Below are 19,174 nucleotides of genomic sequence, written 5' to 3'. Positions count from 1 at the left end.
CTTTCCTTTATTGGTTACCTGCTTCTCTCTTAGAAGTTTTACCAACTTCCAACTCATCAACATTCTATTTCAGACATTGCATTTACTACACACAAAATGAAACCTGCGTGTTTAACAAATCTAGGACAACTTTTGTCTTATCAATAGTGCTCAGAACACAAGACATCAAAGCAAAGCAACACACACGATGAAGTTATTAAATACCCTTCTTGAACACAATCCTCAGTGGCTGCACACTATTTTGTTAAGTGGATGTAATCTACATTATTACTCAGGCCAATCTTTATGCCAAGTCTCATCTTCTCTTGTTACTCTCAGTCTGCATATCTTCTTCAAATTCATTTTTTCGTATTATTTTCCTCATTCACATCTTTCAATCCATGTCACTCTTGTGATTAACAAATTCTGAAGAATATATTTTAATTATTCTTTTTTTATATTTCAAAACTGTCAATCTGAAAAGCTGATGAATACCTTTACTCTTCCTAAAAGTCTAAATGAGCTGCTCTCAGCTGATAAGGACTTCAAGTGATTTTCATTTTTTATGGGCCAAGATACCTAGATATAAAAACACTTCCTTACCACCTACCATGTGTAATTCATGTTTATTTGTCACACCACTTCTAAACTGTGTGGTATGAACGGGATGAAGGTTTCAGTTTGTGCTGGTGCAGACCCAAGGAAGGGATTCAGAGTGAAGGACGGCTCTCCCTCCCAATGTAGCCTCTTAGCTCTTGCTCTTTGCCCAATGCCACGCACTGCCCTTTTCACATAATCTTAATCTGCTAAGCAAGCTGTTATTGTGCTAGACCCTACGCCTGGAGAGGGGCATTCAGGACCAGGCACTAGACTTAAACAGAGGCTTTGATGCTGGAGTGTGGCCAGAAGAGAGTCACCACAAGGATGAGGGGACTGGAAACCAAGTCTCATAAAAATATTATACTACATAACATACAATGGGTGTCTACTATATGCCAGGCACTATTCCCAAGTATCTTGTTATCTCATTTAATCCTCAGAGTGCCCCAATGAGGATGCTTCTATTTTTATCCTCATTTTGCAGATGAGGAAATTAAGACAGAAAAGTTAACTGTCCAATGTCACACAGCTAGTATATGGCCAAGCACATCTTAAAAGCCTGTGCCTTCAGTTGGAGGAAATGAGGAAGAGCAAGTATAGGGAAGCCGTAACACCCGTCTTTAAATTTCTGAAGAGCCTTCATATGGAAGAAACTGTAAATTTGTTCTATAGGTGCTTGGAGTGTACTCTTTGGACCAACGGGTGAAAGTTACTGATAAGATTTCTGGTTAACATATGGAATAACTTTCAAAGAATGAGATGTATTTTTAAAAAGAATAAGTGATCTTGAGAGGTAGGGAGTTACTACTGGAAAAGTCCAAAAAGAGACTGGATGGTCCTGGTTGGGGATGCTGGCAAAGATATTCAGGCACTTAGTGGCTTGGATTAATCATCCTCAAGGCCTTGAGATGATGCTAAATGATTCAGTCTCTCATTTTCAGCAGAGTAGAGTTGTGTATTATGGGTAAAGTGGCAACATTTAATGAATTCCAAGTTGTCTACATTACAGAAACAAACACGTCAGGATTGAAGGGTTGATTTATATTAAGCAAAGTTGATAAAAATACCTTAAACTCTGCAACAGAAAATTTGAATAGACTCTGATAAAGCAGCAGCTCTGTACATAAAGGAGGTCGTGCAGTATAGAGCTGATGAACCTGGATTCCAGAGCCAGACTATGTGGGTTCAAATCCCAGTTCTACCATTTACTAATTGTGTGACCTCAGGCAAGTTACTTAGCTGCATTATGCCTCAGTTTCCTAACATGCAAACCACTATGTTAAAAACACTATCTCATTTTTTAATTCCTGTGAGGATCAAATGTATCTATATATATAGAGAGAGAGAGAGAGAGAAGCAAGAGAGAAGAAAGAGCCTGGAACATAATAAGTAATAAATGCTTGTTATTCCAAAGAATGTCCATGAAATTTTAAATATTCAAACACTATAAAAGGTAAATTATTTTTAATTTTATTGTTACAAATTGATACATTCTTTTGAAAAGACAGAGAAATCAGCACAAGCAAATAACAGAAACATAAGTCAAGAAATTATTAGGCCACGATAGATTTGAACTCTGACTTTTAAGATGGTCTTCTAACACTGTTTATTTATTCTTACTTATTTTAAACAATCAACAGTAAGTACTTCATTGAGCATCTATTATTATGCTTAGCACAACGATAAATACTTTAAGGAAAAATATAAGAAGCACATCGCTTGGTCCTTGTCCTTAAATAGTTTATAATCTAGCTATTTGTGATTGTAAAGACACTTAGAAATTCTAGGACCTAAAACCTTTAAGTAAAATCATTTTTGAAAGTAATCACTTTGGAAAGTTATGCACTTATTTCAATAATCCTACCATTGCTCAAAACATTTTTTGCATCTTTTCCTTTGGGATTGCCTTTGGAGTCATTACACAAATCGTTTAAGAAAAGCAGACTCGTTGTAATTTAGAATGCCGTTCCATTTTCCTTAGGCACATAGCTTAGTCACCTGAATTAATCACTAGGGTTGGTGCTCAGTGACTTCTGGTTGTTTTAAAATCTCAAATTCACCCTAAAAGACAAGGTTTGCTATCCTTGATGACTTTCAAAAGAATGCACTGCAGCATTACTGGACAGTAAGTGCCCAGAACAAGGAGCTTTCCCATCACCTTTGCATCTCCCGCAGCATCCGCTCTCGGTGCTCAACCACAGCAGGGGTGCACCACGCTGGTGTTGATTGAACTGAAGGGCCTGCAGCACATAGCTGTCCAGCAGCTGGAGTTGTCAGGGTGGGCTGAGGATAAAGGCCAGGAGGAGTTCCAGGTGGAGCTTGAGGGAGATTTCTCTCTGTTCAATTATTGTAGTGTTTTCTTCACTATTTCTTAGGCGTCTGGCTTTGACAGTGGAGGACAGAAAGGTCTGCCCGAAGCCGGCAGCAGATTCTCCCAATACTCCCTTCTAGCCCTGCATTTAAAAAAATATATAGTTAATTAATTAAAGAACATACCTATCTTACAAGTTCAATACATTATATATATATTTGCCAAATATGCATAAGTTTGGTGGATAAGCAGGCTAAAGTAGAACTTGAGTTTCAACATACGGACAGAAAAACTACGTCCATATCCGTTAATGCCAGGGATCCTTTTCACATTTCTAACTTCAATAACAATCATTGGGTTTCATACCGCCTTTCAGAAAAACACGTGTTTGAATTTTACATGTTTTTGTGGATTACATTCATTCTGAAATTTCTAGCAGAGTCCTTCTAGCTATACTCAATATTTTAACGTAATGACAAGTATATGAAGATGGTTTTTTTTTAAATTTTTTTTATTGATGTTTTAATGGTTTCTAACATTGTGAAATTTTGGGTTGTCCATTTTTGTTTGTCCATCACCATATATATGACTCCCTTCACCCCTTGTGCCCACCCCCACCCCCCACCCCCACTGCCCCTGGCAACCACAGTCCAGTTTTCTCTGTCCATGTGTTGGTTCATATTCCACATATGAGTGAGATCATACAGTGTTTGTCTTTCTCTTTCTGGCTTATTTCACTTAACATAATACGCTCCAGGCCCTGAAGATGGTTTTTAATGTAATGAGACAAAGTGTAATTCTTCAAAAAGTAACTATAAACAGAATACAAATTACTTCATAAGTATTTGTTTCCTGTTTTTAGACAAACAGAAGACTACAACAGTTTCTGGTCACAGATTTTTGTGTTAAATGTATTTTTACAGTTTTTTTCCACTTTACTTATGAAACAATGAATAAATCAATATTTTTGGATGATGAAAATGTCAGAAATGTGGGGTGTCTACAGGTTTCTGTGTAATCACAAATTTTTGTGAACATCAGTATATTTGTGAGTTCAGGGTGCAAGGAATGTCTGGCTCTATGCTACAGAACAATGTTTTATCTTTAATTGCTAATGCATTTTAAGGATCTCTAAAAAATGATAATTAAATAAGCCATTTCTCACTTATTTGAACTATTTTAATCATCACCAAAGTATGCTTTCCTTGCCTTTTAATTATATTTATTTTTAGTACTTTTTTCTAAGCATGACACCTATAAAAACAATCTTCTCTGATAAATATCCATATGTCCCAGAGGAAATGTTTGGCTAAATGATTTCTTGCCTACTTTTACAATCTAAATAAATTTACATTAGGAAAGTTGTCCCAGTTCAAAAGTGAAGACTGTTCTAAGTACAAAATGGATTAAATACATAACAGATAACAGCACTGAATAGAGAAGAGGAGACAGCAGAGACTGTGACTGGTTTCTAGAAGATGGAAAAGGGATGGCATTGTATTGACAGATGAGAGAGAGAGACAGAAAGCGGCAATGTTCAAAACAGATCAATCATTTAAGGGGCTCCCAGAAAAATGTCTTCAATACAGTCACATGTAGCATAACGACGGGCATACTTTCTGAGAAATGTGTCGTTAGGCGATTTCGTCATTGTAGGAACATCATAGAGTGTACTTACACAAACCTAGATCGTAGAGCCTACTACACACCTAGGTGCCATGGTACTAATCTTATGAGACCACTGTCATATACCCCGTCCCTCGACCAAAACGTCATTATGCGACGTGTGACTGTAGTATAATTTAGATATTGGGAGACTTTAGAGAAAGCCTGTTATTCTTCTTTCAACAACGAAAAAGGAAATTCATTAGAAATTCCTAGAAAACCAAATGTTGTACAAAGAAAGTCACAGTCCACGTATGAAGCAAATTAAAATATGGCATGAGTTTGGACTAAAGATGAAACGTAAGAAAAGAGAATCAATTTGACCTTAATGCTTGGAACATTCTTCTACAAGTGGCTCAAGTTTTTAAAAACAGGATTATTTCTCTTTCTTCATAGTTCCATGCTTACCGCTTGGTTCTGCAGTGAATAATGTTTAGAAAATCATTACCAGGGTACCAGGATATTACATTGGAAATTTTATTTAAGGCCCTAAGATGTGATAGATATCAGGTATCAAAGCAAGACAGACACTCTGCAGAAGTTTCAAAGTAGGCGGCCAAGAGCTGGTCAGATGACTCACCGGACTCTACACTGGAAAATCGAGACCACAGAGACCAATGGGCCACTACTTTGCTTGTGAGTGAAGAGGGTGCCGTTAAATTGGGATCAGACCACAGATTTGTCTGCATGAGGGAAGGGTGAAGGTCCTCTGGCCTAATAAAAGAGAGAGAGAGCCAGCCTGGAGGTGTTTAGAATCACCAGGAGGGACAATGGAACCCTGCAGATAGGGTAAATCTGGAGTGACCTGCTGAAAAAGCCGGGATCTGAGGGGGAAGCAGCAGTCAGAGAAAAATGCAATGCTTGTGGCATGAAAAGTATGGACAAAAGTTTTCAGTGGAAGCCTCTGAAGAACCATTCTTCTGGTTCTGAAGAACAAGGAACCACGTTCATTGAGACCTGCCAGGCCCAGAGAACGCCATCTTCCTTATAGGGAGCCTGTCAAGTAATAACATTTTACTCTCTCTTCCCTCCTCTCTCCTCTCACTCTGAATCTGAAGAGGTCAGAAACCAGGAGTAGCAAGATGGGAAGGGAGGGTTGGAAGCATAAGACAGAGCAAGAGAAGGATCAGGATGGCCTTCCTGGATTTCCCACCCATTAAAGGTGTCTGCTGGCAAACAGAAGATTTAAGTGTGAAACACGCTCTAAGTTTTGATTTCACATGGAACTGAACATTTTAAACTACTGAACTGAGACTGTCTTTGCTCAGTCAACTGATCATGGGGCTTTCTATTGCGTAAGAGTTCACAAAGAAGTTCCAGGCCATGTCAGTATTTTCCAACAGGGACTTTTGAAAATAGTCCTTTGTGTAGGGGCTACAATCATTGGCGTGAACTGCCGATTTGGGCCAAGGACCAGCTTGAAGACTGTGAAGCTCTTCATCGTCTCGGAAGGAAAGGAAAGAATTCACCCATTGGGCAGGTTTAAAGAGACAGAGGGAGACAAAAATAAAGTTGCATTCTGATTATATTTCATGAGTCCTGCTTGTTTAATATGACAATTATAATAATACTGTAAATGTTATTTACTAACTTTACATTTTAATAATAAACCTACAGACAAAGCTTGGAAGACCTAATTATAATGACAGAGCAGGACACAATGGTTATAAACCTTGATGATGTCAAAGTAATGGTATAACTTAAAGAAGCCAAGAGGTAGACGAGGGAGGAAAAGTAGAGGGAAGCAGGAGGAGTCAGTTCTTGTTTTACGGAGAGTGGAATCCAGAGATCCTGCCTCCTACCGACGGATTAAGCAACAGGTAGTTAAATATGAAATTCAAACTTAGAAAGATACCCAACAGAAGAATAAAAATGCAATAAATCAAAATTGGGAGAAGGAGAACAGGGAGAAAAGTGGGAGATTATATGATTTAAATTCCTCAGCTTTCATAAAGTGTTATCAATAATTTCTGCTCAAAATTGATAAAACAAGAAACAGAGGTACAAGACTTCAAAACACAAAGGCAAATGGATCATTCCCTCTGGGAAAGGGACTGGTGTCAGGAGGGGCAACTTTGATGTTTCATTTTATACACTTTTCTACTTTTTGAATTTTTATTACTGTGTGCATGCATAGTGTTTATAACCATAAGTAAAGTGAGATTATAGGGAAATAGTCATGTTAATTAAAAATTCCTACCTGGCTCTAATCCAGGGTTTGGTGTGCATATTGAGGCCACTTCCCCAACCACCATGTTTGTCCGAAGCCGGAGGCCAAAAGCCCCTTTCTGGGGCCAGCTCCTCTGCGATCGCCCTGATGTGGTAGGGCTCAAATCCACAGCACCCGCCAATGTACCTGACCCCCAGGTTGTAGGCCTCTCTGGCATAGTTTTGAATGTCCCATCTCGTTGCAAGTCTGGGCTCCAGTGCTGTAACACAATAATCATGGCGTTTCTGTTACCGTCCCTATTATCAAATGATACGTGCTCTGATGGGCATTTTTTTAAAATTAAAAAAAAAGATGAACTTTAGATTGAGTGTTCTTCAGATAGCTCATTTTTGGTTAACGTTGGATGTTTTTGTCTTATACAGTCTCGTATTGTAAGACTGTACCATAGTTGTTCATTGTAGCCGTTTCCATTTTGTCACAACGAGAAATCACGAGGACCTCTGACACGTGCCTGAGCTTACCAAAGGGGTATTCCGGGAGATCCACAAACCCTCCTTTGCCGCAGTCGGGCGTGTGGAACCCCAGGGGCTGCACCATCAGGTGCGCCTTCAACCCTGCGGCACGTAGGCCCTCCTTCATGAGCTTCATCGTCTGCAGGCTGGTCCTGGGCCCAAATCGGCAGTTCACGCCAACGATTGAAGCCCCTACGAAAAGAAATCAAGAATTTTACATTTTATTTATTTACTTTTTTGTTTTCTCTTTTAATAGTTGGAAGGTGCCTTAGAGATTAGCTGTCCCCCTCTACCTCCCAAGTTTTACAAATAAGGAAACTGATTCCAGGTAATTCTTGTATTTCCAAACTGCTCTCAAAATATTAAGCAAAATTTGCTAAATTTCATAAAGAGTAACTGAAGTGCTTATCACATGATGAGTCCAAATGACCTGCTTTCACCAGCTTCACAGCACACTCTCCAGGTGTTACGCCATGCATGTCTCCCTCTGGTCCTATGCACATGGTAGCTGCCACAGGTTTGCCGGGTTCTTTTAAGACTTCCACAGCCCACACAGCTTCCTCAGCATGCTCAAAATACTAAAAGAAATTTCGTTTTTTCTATCGGTCCAAATAAAAAACAGACTTTGAGTGGTAGAATGCAAATATTACAAAACAGTTATAAAAATTACAAATATATAATATGTGATAAAACTTGCTAAGGAGTGTGTCTCTAGCAGACTAAAGAATACCATTCTGAGTAAATATTTTAATTCTTTTAACAATAACATAGATTTTCATTTGGAGATCATCAATTCAGTGACATGATGCCTGTTAAAAAAACACAAAGGTTTTTTTAAAGTAATTAAGTACTTAAAATTATAAGTTTGAAGGAACAAAAGTTTTACTTATAAATTTTGGACTCATTTATAGGCCTGGATAATCTCTGAAAAATAATGAGTAGTTTATCATGCTTTATACTTCAGAGTCTTTTATATCCAATTCTAGTTGATATTCATATGTGCTCATAAAGTAGGAAGAAACATGATTATTTTCCCAGAGGAGACCATTGAGGCACAGGGTGAAAGGGAGAGCTACTTGGTTTTTTTGCCGATGGTGGACAGGACACCTTGTCTGGTAAACCTATGCCATTTGCAGGGGTGCTTCCCAGGAACCCCCTTAAGTACCATAATTAAAAGCTGACCTTAAGGAAGTGGAGAAAAGCCAGCAGAAATCTCCCTGTTTCTCCTTCTTGACTTAGAGACAGATTCTGTAGAAGCAGTGTGTGAGGAATGAAGACAGAGCCAAAAGAGAGGTTCTTAAAAAGAGGCGTGTTCCCATCCATCTGGAGAACACATAGGGCGGAGTCTGTGCTTGTCTCTGCAGGGGACTGTTCCCGGCACATTAGCCAGGCGTGGGTGGCCTTGAGCCTTGGGAGAGTTGACGGAGCAAGGTTTTCAACGGGTTCAATGGAATGACTGGGGAAACAGCAGTTGCAAGGCTCTTGTACTGGTTTGGGGTAAAAACTTGGGCTGAGGGCTCACCTCCAGGTGGGAGCAATTGTGATGGAAAAAAGGAATGAGGGCTTTTTAATTTTTGGAAGTGGAAGGCAGAGAATTTCTGGGCCTTCACATCCAATCAGTGACCAATTCTTACTGATTCTTTCTTCGAAATATCACTCATATGCTATAGCTGGAGCAAAAGCAGAGAGGCAGGAGTGAGCGAGGCATGGATGGAGGAGGGCAAGGCGACACCTTGGTACTGAGTACATTGCTGGGGCTTCCATGAGCCTGAGCAGCCACCTGCATCCTAGGCTTTGCTCCCTCAAGCCTCTAGCCCACACACGCAGCTCCTTCCAGCCCAACCCTCCCACAGGGGAGGATGCTCCCTGAATCACTGTCCCTTTCCTCTCACCCCACATTGCAGCGTCCCCCAGAGTCTGCACCCACCCAGACCTTAGAAAACCACAAGTGACAGTCAGGCCTCTCCTGGGTTTCTCCTTTGGCTTCACAGAGAACCTGGTATACAAGTGAGAGGATGTTGGCCTCGACTATAGTGCATTTAAATAAACCTTTGACATCTACACGGAGGAAAGGAGGGCCTAAGGCAGTCCAATACCCTCATGAAAGCTGAAGACTATGAGGTTAGACTTGTCAAAATAGGTTTAATCCTTTCCCTATAGTACTAGGCTTACCTCTGCAATCAAGAAGTCCACATTTTTCCTGGCAAAAACCTCTAGCTGCTGTCGAAAAAGTTTTTTAATTCTAGCTTCATCCTTGTGGCGTTTGTATACCGATGTCTGGCAGATCCCCCCTGCTACCAAAGCATCACCTTTGTCAGCCACTTCCCGGGCCAGGTCACAGGCAGCGGCGTTTACGTCTTCCCACTGCAGTTAGAGAGCAAGAGTTCAGATGTGAGCCTGGCATTTTAGAGGTAAAATATGATAGATAACAGAGGGAGCAATGAGCAAGTAAGATGAGTACAAGTCACTGGTTTAAACTGCAATTTGAGAAGACCAGCAGAGTTGGGCGCCATCTCCTCTACTACCAGTGAGCTGGTATTTCCATTATTGTACTCATCACTGGGTTTTAGTAAATGTTTATTTGTTTGCCTCCCACACTTGACCGTGACCCACTTCAGAATAGGGTCAATGCCTTTGTATCATCTTTGTATGTAGCATAGAGAATGGACTGTAACAGGTACTCAGCAAATGTTGGTTGGTTGAAGGAATAAATGGGCATTAACATTCACAAGTATTAACACTTTACATTTGCACAATATCTCATGATACTTCCACATCCTTCACCTTATCCACTTTTCTCAACAACCCTATGGGTTTAAACAAAGGTCATCTCCATTTTGCAGAGTAAACCAATGCTCCATGCAGGTAACTGTCTTGCAAAAAGTCACACAGCTAATAGGTGGCAAAGTTGGGTATCAAACTCAATTCTTCTCATTCCTAGGCCAGTGCTGTGTTCCCTAGGACCACCCTGTCTCCAGATGGACAAGTCAGAAAAGAAGAATGTGAAATGAGAAAGTAAAAAGAGCATCGATAAAGTGTTCTTTCTCTACAAAAAAGTAGAACAGAAGGCTGGCCATGTACTTCCAATGGCCTGTTCTTTCCCAGTCCTATTCCCTCCCCGTCCCCTAGCTAAAAAGACAGGAAAAGTTCGCTTATTTAGTATGTATACATTTATGTAATAATTAATTACTTAATAGATATTTTATGTGGAGTTTTTCATAAAATGTAGTAACACATCAGGTCAATTCCATAGCTTCCCATCACGAGGTTATTTTTATTACAGATGCTCCCTGCCTACCCCACCAACACCCCCCACCAGACAGACCAGCATGACAGTTTACCTTGCTTTCCATATTTTCCTCACTGGCAGAAAAGGTGAAAGTCTGCATGACATTTGATCCCGCTCTCAAGAATTCCATGTGAAGCTGACGAACTACAAAGTAGTTGTTTTTTTAATTGAAATTAAAAAATTAAAAATCACAGAAGCTATGATTTTCAGCAGCAGCAGCAGCAGCTCACTCACATCTCTTTCAATCATACACAATTTCAAACCTAGTACTTAAAAAAATTGCATATAAGTAAGGTCTGTAGAATTCAAGGACAGGACACGGCAGAGTCCACACCAAATCGGGGCTGTTTAGAGTAGCCTCAATTGTCCCGCTGATGGGCCTCATGGCCTGGTGCAGTCATGTGCAGAGATTAAGGCCTAGTTGGCCTACTGTTCCTTGGTCTCTTGGTCTAGAGAGGGTTTATTCATTTGCCAGTATCATGAAGGATGTAACGGGTCTACTTACAGCCAGCATGGGGAGCCCTCAGAGCAGAATGAGAAAATTCTCATAGTGGGCAGATGTATCCGGGTGGTGCCCCCATCAGATGGATTCAATGGCAAGCAGCTGGGAGACACAGTCAGGGAGCTTCCTTGGCCCATCAGAAAATCCTTCCTCTCTCTCTCATCTCCCCCCAACCCCAAACCTTATCCTTGCTATTTCAACACTTTCTTCCTGGCTTAGCAAAAAGATCTTCTAAAATTAAGAACAAGTTCTTGGGCCAGCTGAAAACTTCCCACTAAGCACCAGAGAGACAAAACTTTGTCCTACTATGTAACTGTGGGTGTCTGATGAAACGATAGTACCAGCCGTCAGGTACTTCTGCTATGTGGGCATTTCCCATGGGTTAACTCACACATCCCCACGACTAGCCCGGGTCATGCCCCATGTAACACATGAAGAAACTGATCCTCAGTCAGATTTAAGCAAACCGTCACCCAGACAAACCCTGGCGGAGTGCAGGCACCGACCTGCGTTTGGATGCTCGGTGACGGCTTCTGGAGTCCAGAGCCCAGCCTTCACGTAGCCCCTCTTCTCCAGAGTAATGAGAAAGCTGCCATCTCCAACCACAACCTCCCCACCCTCCAGACGTTCCAGAATACCCTGGAGAAAAGAAGGAAAAATCACCTAAGACGCTTCTTTTATTTCCCTAAAGGCAGTTTCTAATTTTAGGAAAGGTCGTACTATGTTCTTACAGCTCTAATTCTGTTAAATCGTCAGTGTCTAATAGTATTTCAGAAAGATGGAGTATACTGTATTTCTTGGATAATCCAGGTACTTGTTTTGTGCAAAGTGCTGTGACTATTTTTTGTCAAATAACATTTAATCTGAGTCAAATTAGAGTGAAAGTGCTGATTCTATGATAGTTATTTTGGTTTTTCAACATGTCTGTGGCAGACACTGCTAGTTGCCTAACTAATATGCATTTTCTCTCTTCTTTGCTAATGGATTTTGTTTGGGGAGACAATGTCCCCAACTTAAAAAAAAAAAATTCTCAGGCTCCCTTGCTGCTGGGGGTGGCCATGTGACATGGTGCTGGCCAATGAGGCACAGGTGGAAGTCTGCTGAAGATTTCCAGAAAGTTTTGCTTTTCTGATATAGATGCTCACTCCCTTCCATGACTGGAACGTCAACATAAGCCCTGGAGGTTCAGCAGTCGTCTCGCCGCCATGCCGTTGAAAGCCACACGCTAAGGTTGGGGGAGCCGACTGATAACAGCAGCCTGGTGTCTTCATGACATCTTTGAGTGGCTGCAGCAGCCAGGGACTGTTAGACCTCTTGTTAGGTGAGAAAAATAAACCTCTTCTTTGTATAAACCACTGAACATAATCCTAATGGACACAATGTTTCATAATTATGCCCTACATTTTCTAGCATGTTCGTGTACACGTTATCATTTGGTACTCCCAACAACTCTGTGAGCTAGGCAGGGCAGACAATTTTTATTCCCATTTTATAAATGAGAAAACTGAGGTTCAGAGAGGCCAAGTGACTTGCCCAAGATCACAGAGCTAAGTAAGTAAAAAAGCAGACTTCAGATCTTCTACATTCCTAATCTAGTCTCTTTCTAGTTTACCACCCTTCTATTCAGCCCAACCATAACTTCAATGAAAGTTGTATCCAGAGCAGTTATCCAAGGGCTTCAGTTCCCATCGTCTGGAATGTACCTCCCCCAGATTCCTGCATGGCTCACCTCTCACTGTCTTCAGGTCTGGTCAAGTGTCATCTTTTCTGAGGCCTTCCCTGACCACCCCATAAAAAACTGCAAACACCCCCATGGCAATCCCTATCCCGCTTGGATAGACTGAATTAGTTGAAGATACAACCTTTCATTGAAAATACAAGTCCTGTTCATTTTAGCCCTGTGTACAGCTGGACACAGAGCAATTCGTGAATGGGGGAGAAGTCTCCAACTGTCCCTTCTAACCAGTCACATCTGCCGTCCTGGAAGGTATATTAGAAGCGGTTGCACTGGACGCTAAATACCAGGCTACCACAGCCACAGCATCTCCACTTTCCTGGGCAGGCACATTTTCATCTGTTATCTAGATGCTTGTCCAACATTTTAAATTTTGCTAGTTTTCTAAACAGCCATTAACAAAATATCTAAGTTATCAAGATTTGAATTCAGAGTACGTTTTAGCCCCTCCTTCACTGCTATACTCAACACTTGAATTAATGACTACGCCAGGATGATCTAAAGAGCGCTCTAGAATGACAGAGGACTGCGTAAGATAAAGAGCTCTGTAAGTTCATTTGCAGTACATTTATATTTCCCTTTCACCCTCCCTTTCAGTTTGGCAGTGAGTCTACCTCAGATCTGGCAGCGAACTCTGAGAGGCATTTGTGCCCCCCTTTTGCAGATCCCGGTATCCAGCTCTCTGGATTTACCATCTGGCTTCAGGGCACCTCTTTTCACACACACAGGAGAGAACAACCGCACCCTGTGGCAGGAGGCGGCCAGAGATCCCATCTGCCTACAATATCTCCCCACCTGCCTGGATTTGCCACCAGGACTGCTCTTTGGATTCAAGAAGCAATTGGAAGTGTCGTCTGTGGCAATTAAATAAATTCTTAAAATGTATGTTAACTGAGAAGGAAGGTGAGATGAGCCCCTTTCCAGGACGTTTTAGCTCCCAGGTACACATTAACATGGATTACTGGATGATACTCTCCGTGTTGCAAGAGTAGAGACCTGGAGAAGTTCAACAGGGACAGTATATTTTAAAAATCTTTTTTAAAAAATGAACTTGTAAAAGTGAACACAGTATTAGAGAAAGTTTAGAGAGATTAGCACAAGGTTCTTCGCTTCTTTATCTTTTTATTACACTCATTTTGTTCGATGCCCATATTTTACTTTTATAATCAGAAAAACATCCAAAATTTTTTTAAAACTCCTTTCCACATCTTATGTAACTACCACCATTATTGTGTCCTTCCTTGTGTATATAAATATTACATAATTAGGATCAGTCTGTGATGTACTATATCTCTTTTTGTAACAATATTGCCAAAGCACTTTGCCTGTTCCCATACTTGGCTGCTAATGATTTACCAAGCTGATGGACCTTAATTTATTTAGGGAGCCCACTATTGCGGCCATCTTGGTTGTCCTAACTTTTTAGTATAAATAAATCAGTGGTGCACATTTCCACGTCTCTACCGCCCCTTCCTTCCCCACCCTCTTTTGTGAATTACGGGGCACAGGTGGGTTGCTTTGGGGGGGGTCCCGGAGAAGTCCCAAGTCCAAGTTCATGCCTTTCCCGATTTTGTTTCGTCACCCTTTCTCTCTACCACGCACAGACTCGGCGTAGAAATGGGGGACAAAGCCGACAACTGGCGACCACATGGGGAAAGGGGTCGAGAGAGGGAGCCGGGAGAGGGGGTCTGCCGGGTGGGATGAGGCAGAGGGGTCCCCGCGCGCCCCACCACCCGCCGCGGGTCCAGGAGTGTCCGCGCCGGGGACTGGTTTCGGGCCAACCCGTGCGGCTCGCAGGGCCAGACTACGGCCTTTCCCAAAACACAAGGGAACCGAGCCCCGGGGGCCGCTGAGCCGGAGAGCTGTGGGTGCGGGTCGGGGAGGGCAGAAAGCGTGAGCGCGGCCTCTGAGTCCGAAGGCTAGACTTCCAATCCCCGCGCCCCCGCGGACTAGATCGCTGACTCTGAGCCAGTGGGCTGACTCTGAGCCTCAGTTTCCTCACCTGTAAAATGGGGATAATTGTGAAGAGGAGAGCATTTGCGCAGAGCACTCGCGCAGTGCCGGGCACCGAGTCAGGGCTCCGTAAACGTGAGCCAAGATTGTGATCTGATCCTCCCACCAAGGCAGTATCGTCATCCTGGCTCCTCGCGCTCGGGTAAACTGAGGCCCAGAGCCGTCCCGGCGCCGTGCCGGGGCTGCAGAGCTCGGTTAGGGACTGAGGTGGGATCTGGACTCCGGCGCAGGGAGCCCCCGGCCCGGAAGGCGGCCTGAGGACCCGCGCGCCCCCAAACTCACCTTCTCGGCCCCGGGGCCTGCGGCCGCTGCCATCCCGCCGCGGCTGTGCGGGCGCCGTCCCCGGAGCGCGCCGCCCAGGAGCCCGCCCCTCGCCAGGGGAGGTCTCGCCGCCCCACCGCCCGCGCCGTCGGCGGGCCTCGCGCAGGTGCCGGAGCCCTCGGCTGGCCTCGCCATGCTCCGCTCGCGCGCGCAGCGACTGCGGGCGCTCCCGCTGCGGGGCCTCCCCGGCCGCCCGCGCTCCGCCGGCCGCCGCCAGGGGTGAGTGGGGCCCGGCCTGCGGCTGCGGGGCTGCGAGAGAGGGCCTGAGGGTCTCCGGGGTTAGGGGCGCTTCGGCCTCCCAGAAATGGGCATTCGGATTTCTTCGTGATTGACCTATGTTTTCTTTTCCATGCACAACCGTACAACGTGAACCGGTATCAAAGGGTTCCCGGTGCAGTCTCTCCTACCCCAATCCTTTCCCTTCAACTGCTACTAGTGTCTTCTGTGTCTATCCAGAGATAGCCTCTGTGTAGGCGAAGAGGTGTTATGTGTGTTCTTCTTTGGCTTCTTACACATTGCTCTTTATAATATGTCTTGGAGAAGCTCACGATCCAGCTAGGAAGACAGTCATGCAAGTAAATATATTAAACCACTGAGCAATAATTATAGCAAGAGAAGCATCTACACGGTGAGAGGAAGTTAGTTGAGGAAGAAAAGTTTACTCCATCTGGCTCTCTTCAGCCTGGAAAACATTGGAGGGAGGAGGTGATTCAAGATGTCTAGATACTAAACTTCAGGATGATTATGGTTTTTCATGGAATAAAACGATTATGAGTGTGTTCTTTAAGTAGACTGAGAAAAAGTATTCTCTAGATTCTTTGAAAAAAAGAAGTCACCTATTCAATTTTTTAGCTATATTAGTAATCTACAATGGACCAGAACTACGTGGAATGGGGCTCAGAAGCCTCCTCCTCCTCCCTCCCCGGACCAGCTTGCCTAAGTGAGGGTTTAGAAGCCCCAATGATTAAATCAACACCCTGCACATCCCACAGACACTAGGTGTTAAGCGTGAGAGAAACAAGTAAAGAGAAGCACATTAGTCAGAAAAAAACTATAGCTGCTATAGTCTAGTAAAGCTACCATCTTTTCAAAAATTGCCTTCCAGAGAGGAAAACCCACCCTTATCTGCAGAAACAAGATGGAAAGACAGAGCAGAAACAGTGATAATTGGAGGTGGCTGCGTTGGTGTGAGTCTGGCTTACCACCTGGCCAAAGCAGGGATGAAAGATGTGGTCCTCCTGGAGAAATCGGAGCTCACTGCGGGATCTACCTGGCACGCAGTAAGAAAAGCACCTCAGAACGGTCAGATGCACTGAATTCTGCATGAGTGCAATCGATTTCCTTCCCATTCACACCTCCCCACTGGGAGCTCTTTAGAGTGAGTTCCCTTTCAATAGTGTTGGAAAGTGCAATTCCACTTTGGTTGGTGTACTTCCAGGCAGTGATCAACATTTGTAATGTCTTTACCTTAAACATATGGCTTCTTGATTCAGATCCTTGCTCTGCCGTTTTCTATCCATGTGACTTCTGGCAAGTTACCTAAGTTTCCATTTCCTGATGTGTAAAATGGATACTAAGTAAGTAATATTAATACTACTTATCTGTTAGGGTTGTGATGAAGATTGAGTTGTAAAGATTGATGTGTAAAGTTATTAAACGCATGGTAAGTGTTTAGTAGCTTTGTCGGAAGGATGGCGGCTGGGTGATCCTGAAGGCTGCCAGAGGCTTTCACCTGTACTCCCCGCACCTGTCGCTGGTGGTCCTTTTACATTTATTTATTTATGATTTTAATTTTGTGCTTGTGAGACAACTGCTTGGCTTCATGAAGACTTAACTATGAGGACTGAGAACAGTGACACAGCTTCCGTGTTGTGTTAAAACACGCGACCAAGTCAATCTCGCCTGTTTAATGGTATATGTAATCGCTCCAGGGCTACACAATAATTGGGCTCCACTGGAAAGCTGTGCAGGTAAATGAGGTGATTGACACAGCTTTCATACTGCCAAGCCAATTATTTCTGACGTCAGTTAAGGATGGGAGAGGAAGTTTTCACGACCGTCGGTACAAATTTCTTTTGGAGGAAGAGTTGGGCAGCATTAGCCACTGTTCATCAGTCCTTTCCATCACTAGCTTTTCTCTGCTGAGACAAGAGGAAACCCTGCTGGTAGGGGCCTTTTGATATCCAGAGCCTGCTCAAGGTATGGTGTGGAGGGTCGAGCCCTAAAAGGGCTGTCTGCCTCCAGCTGAGTTTGGGGGAGAGTGTGTGGCCCAGACTTAAGCCCAGTTAGCCCCAGAGTCCCAGCGGTCACATAGTCAGACCACACCCACTGGTTGGGTGGATGGAGGCTCCTAGAAGAATCACACCAAGCCCAGCTCCTCTTCCCTCTTTCCTCTCCCTCCAACTTTTCACCCCTCAGTCTGGGAGGGAGGCAGGGGCACCTGGTCCTCCCTGAGTGTAATGTCAGAGTCTTCACAGGCACATTTGCCTCTTGTTTCACCAGTTCTCCCTCAGCTTCCTCCCACCTGGAGAGAGGGGTCCTAGAAGCCACCAACACTCCTGGCTCTTCTCCCCTCCCCGAACTAGATTTTCTACGTAAGCATCCTGTTGTCATGTAAAAGGAAGCCTGCGTTTCTCCTGTAGCTCTCCTGGAACTTCTCCTTAGTGGACATTCAGGTACCCTTTCAACAAACGTTTACTAAGAGCCTATGCTGTGTCAGGCCAGCACCGTTCTAAGAGGTGAGGACATTGCAGTGAACAAAACGATGTCCCCGCCCTCATGGAGCCACATTCTGGTGGGGCAGACAGGAAACACACAAACAATGCCAGAGTAGTCAGTGCCCTGAAGAAGAGAAAAGCGGGGTAAAGGGATGAAGAGTGATGGAGGAGGAGGAGTTAGGGAGGCTGTTTTGAAGAGGTGACACGTGAGCAGAGACTGGGCAGAAGTGAGCGAGCAAGGGGGCCATGAGGCTGTCCAGGGAAGAGCTTATAGGCAGAGGGCAGTTTAGGCAAGTTGACTCCCTCGAGAGGGAGGGCTTACACCCTTTCTGCACTTCTGGGTTGTTGAGGAGAGTGTACACTTTAATATTTGAATTACTTATTTGTTCATTTATATTTGATTGATTGGATGTAGCCTGCATTTTAGAATAATTCCTGGATTCCCTGCGATATTACTTCTTAGACATCCCATGAATTGATTTAAAAAAAGCGCAACGTACCCTTAACCCAAGTTCTTTTAAGAAAAATGGGCAGAGTTTTTAAGAGGATAGCTTTTTTTTAAATGTTAACTCTGCAAAATCATTTTCCCTTAAGCAAAGACATCAGAGTGAGTGGAAAAGGCATTACCCTGCTCTGTGCACAAGGTTTTATGCTACGGTTTACAAAATGAGGTTCAGGCAGTGTGAGCTCAAGATGGACTCAGGCAGCAGAAGCCAGGTTATTTGTCTTCCTAGGAAATAAGGAAAAGAAAAGAGAGTTGCCCTAAGGACCTGATTCTAGGACTTTTTGCAAGTCAAGGAGACCTCCTTCTGAGGAGCAACATGAAGAAATCCCATATATTGGGAAAATCTCTCCCAAAAATTGAGAGAATTTTTAACACAGAGAAATTTTTGGAGCAGATATGAGAATGTGGAAGGTTGGGGAGACTGCTAAAGGGGCAGACTACAAAAATAAAGGCAGTTTCACTGAAGTATAACATGTGCTCAGGGTTAAATGCATCTGGAGAGAGCAGGAATCAAGTATTCGGGGAGGAAGGCACAGCTTGAAAAGTGAATATTCAAAATGAAGTCATTAATACTTAAACCCTGAGGTTTTGCTGTATTTTGCTGAGACTTCTTTGTCAGCACTTGACACTACCACTGATGTAGAGAATTTCATGTAGGATGGAGGGAAAGGATGGAGTGAGAAGCAGTTTTGGAGCATGAGGTCCCCAGGAGAGGCTGCCCTTGGGGATGGTGCCAAAGTGGATATTTTGGAGGGCTGAGGACTAAAGATGCAAGATGATCCGTTTGGGGTATAGGAAGACAATGTTAGAACTTTCTGTTTATTTTTATCTAAAAGTGTGAGACAGAAATTAAGC

General features: G+C 43.4%; 2 protein-coding genes across 2 annotated transcripts in view; one reads left to right on the top strand and one right to left on the bottom strand.

Annotated features, from left to right (window-relative positions):
- Positions 1–2,064: 2,064 nt before the first annotated feature.
- BHMT2 (betaine--homocysteine S-methyltransferase 2) lies at positions 2,065–15,232 on the bottom strand. The gene is made up of 9 exons (XM_058558350.1): positions 15,059–15,232; positions 14,766–14,990; positions 11,535–11,667; positions 10,579–10,670; positions 9,410–9,601; positions 7,668–7,815; positions 7,247–7,429; positions 6,756–6,984; positions 2,065–3,032 (listed from the first exon to the last, which is right to left on the bottom strand). Exons 1-9 carry the CDS (start codon positions 15,230–15,232, stop codon positions 2,951–2,953), a joined length of 1,458 nt encoding a protein of 485 aa, XP_058414333.1. The 3' UTR covers positions 2,065–2,950.
- DMGDH (dimethylglycine dehydrogenase) overlaps positions 15,231–19,174 on the top strand; it is a 62,749-nt gene continuing 58,805 nt past the window's right edge. Inside the window, exons 1-2 of the mRNA XM_058557174.1 lie at positions 15,231–15,316; positions 16,203–16,377. Coding sequence (XP_058413157.1) covers positions 15,231–15,316; positions 16,203–16,377 — 261 coding nt within the window. The remainder of the gene's footprint in view (positions 15,317–16,202; positions 16,378–19,174) is intronic.

This window comes from Diceros bicornis, chromosome 1 (genome assembly GCF_020826845.1).
Source record: "Diceros bicornis minor isolate mBicDic1 chromosome 1, mDicBic1.mat.cur, whole genome shotgun sequence".
NCBI lineage: Eukaryota > Metazoa > Chordata > Mammalia > Perissodactyla > Rhinocerotidae > Diceros > Diceros bicornis.
This window is presented reverse-complemented; position numbering and strand designations above follow the sequence as displayed.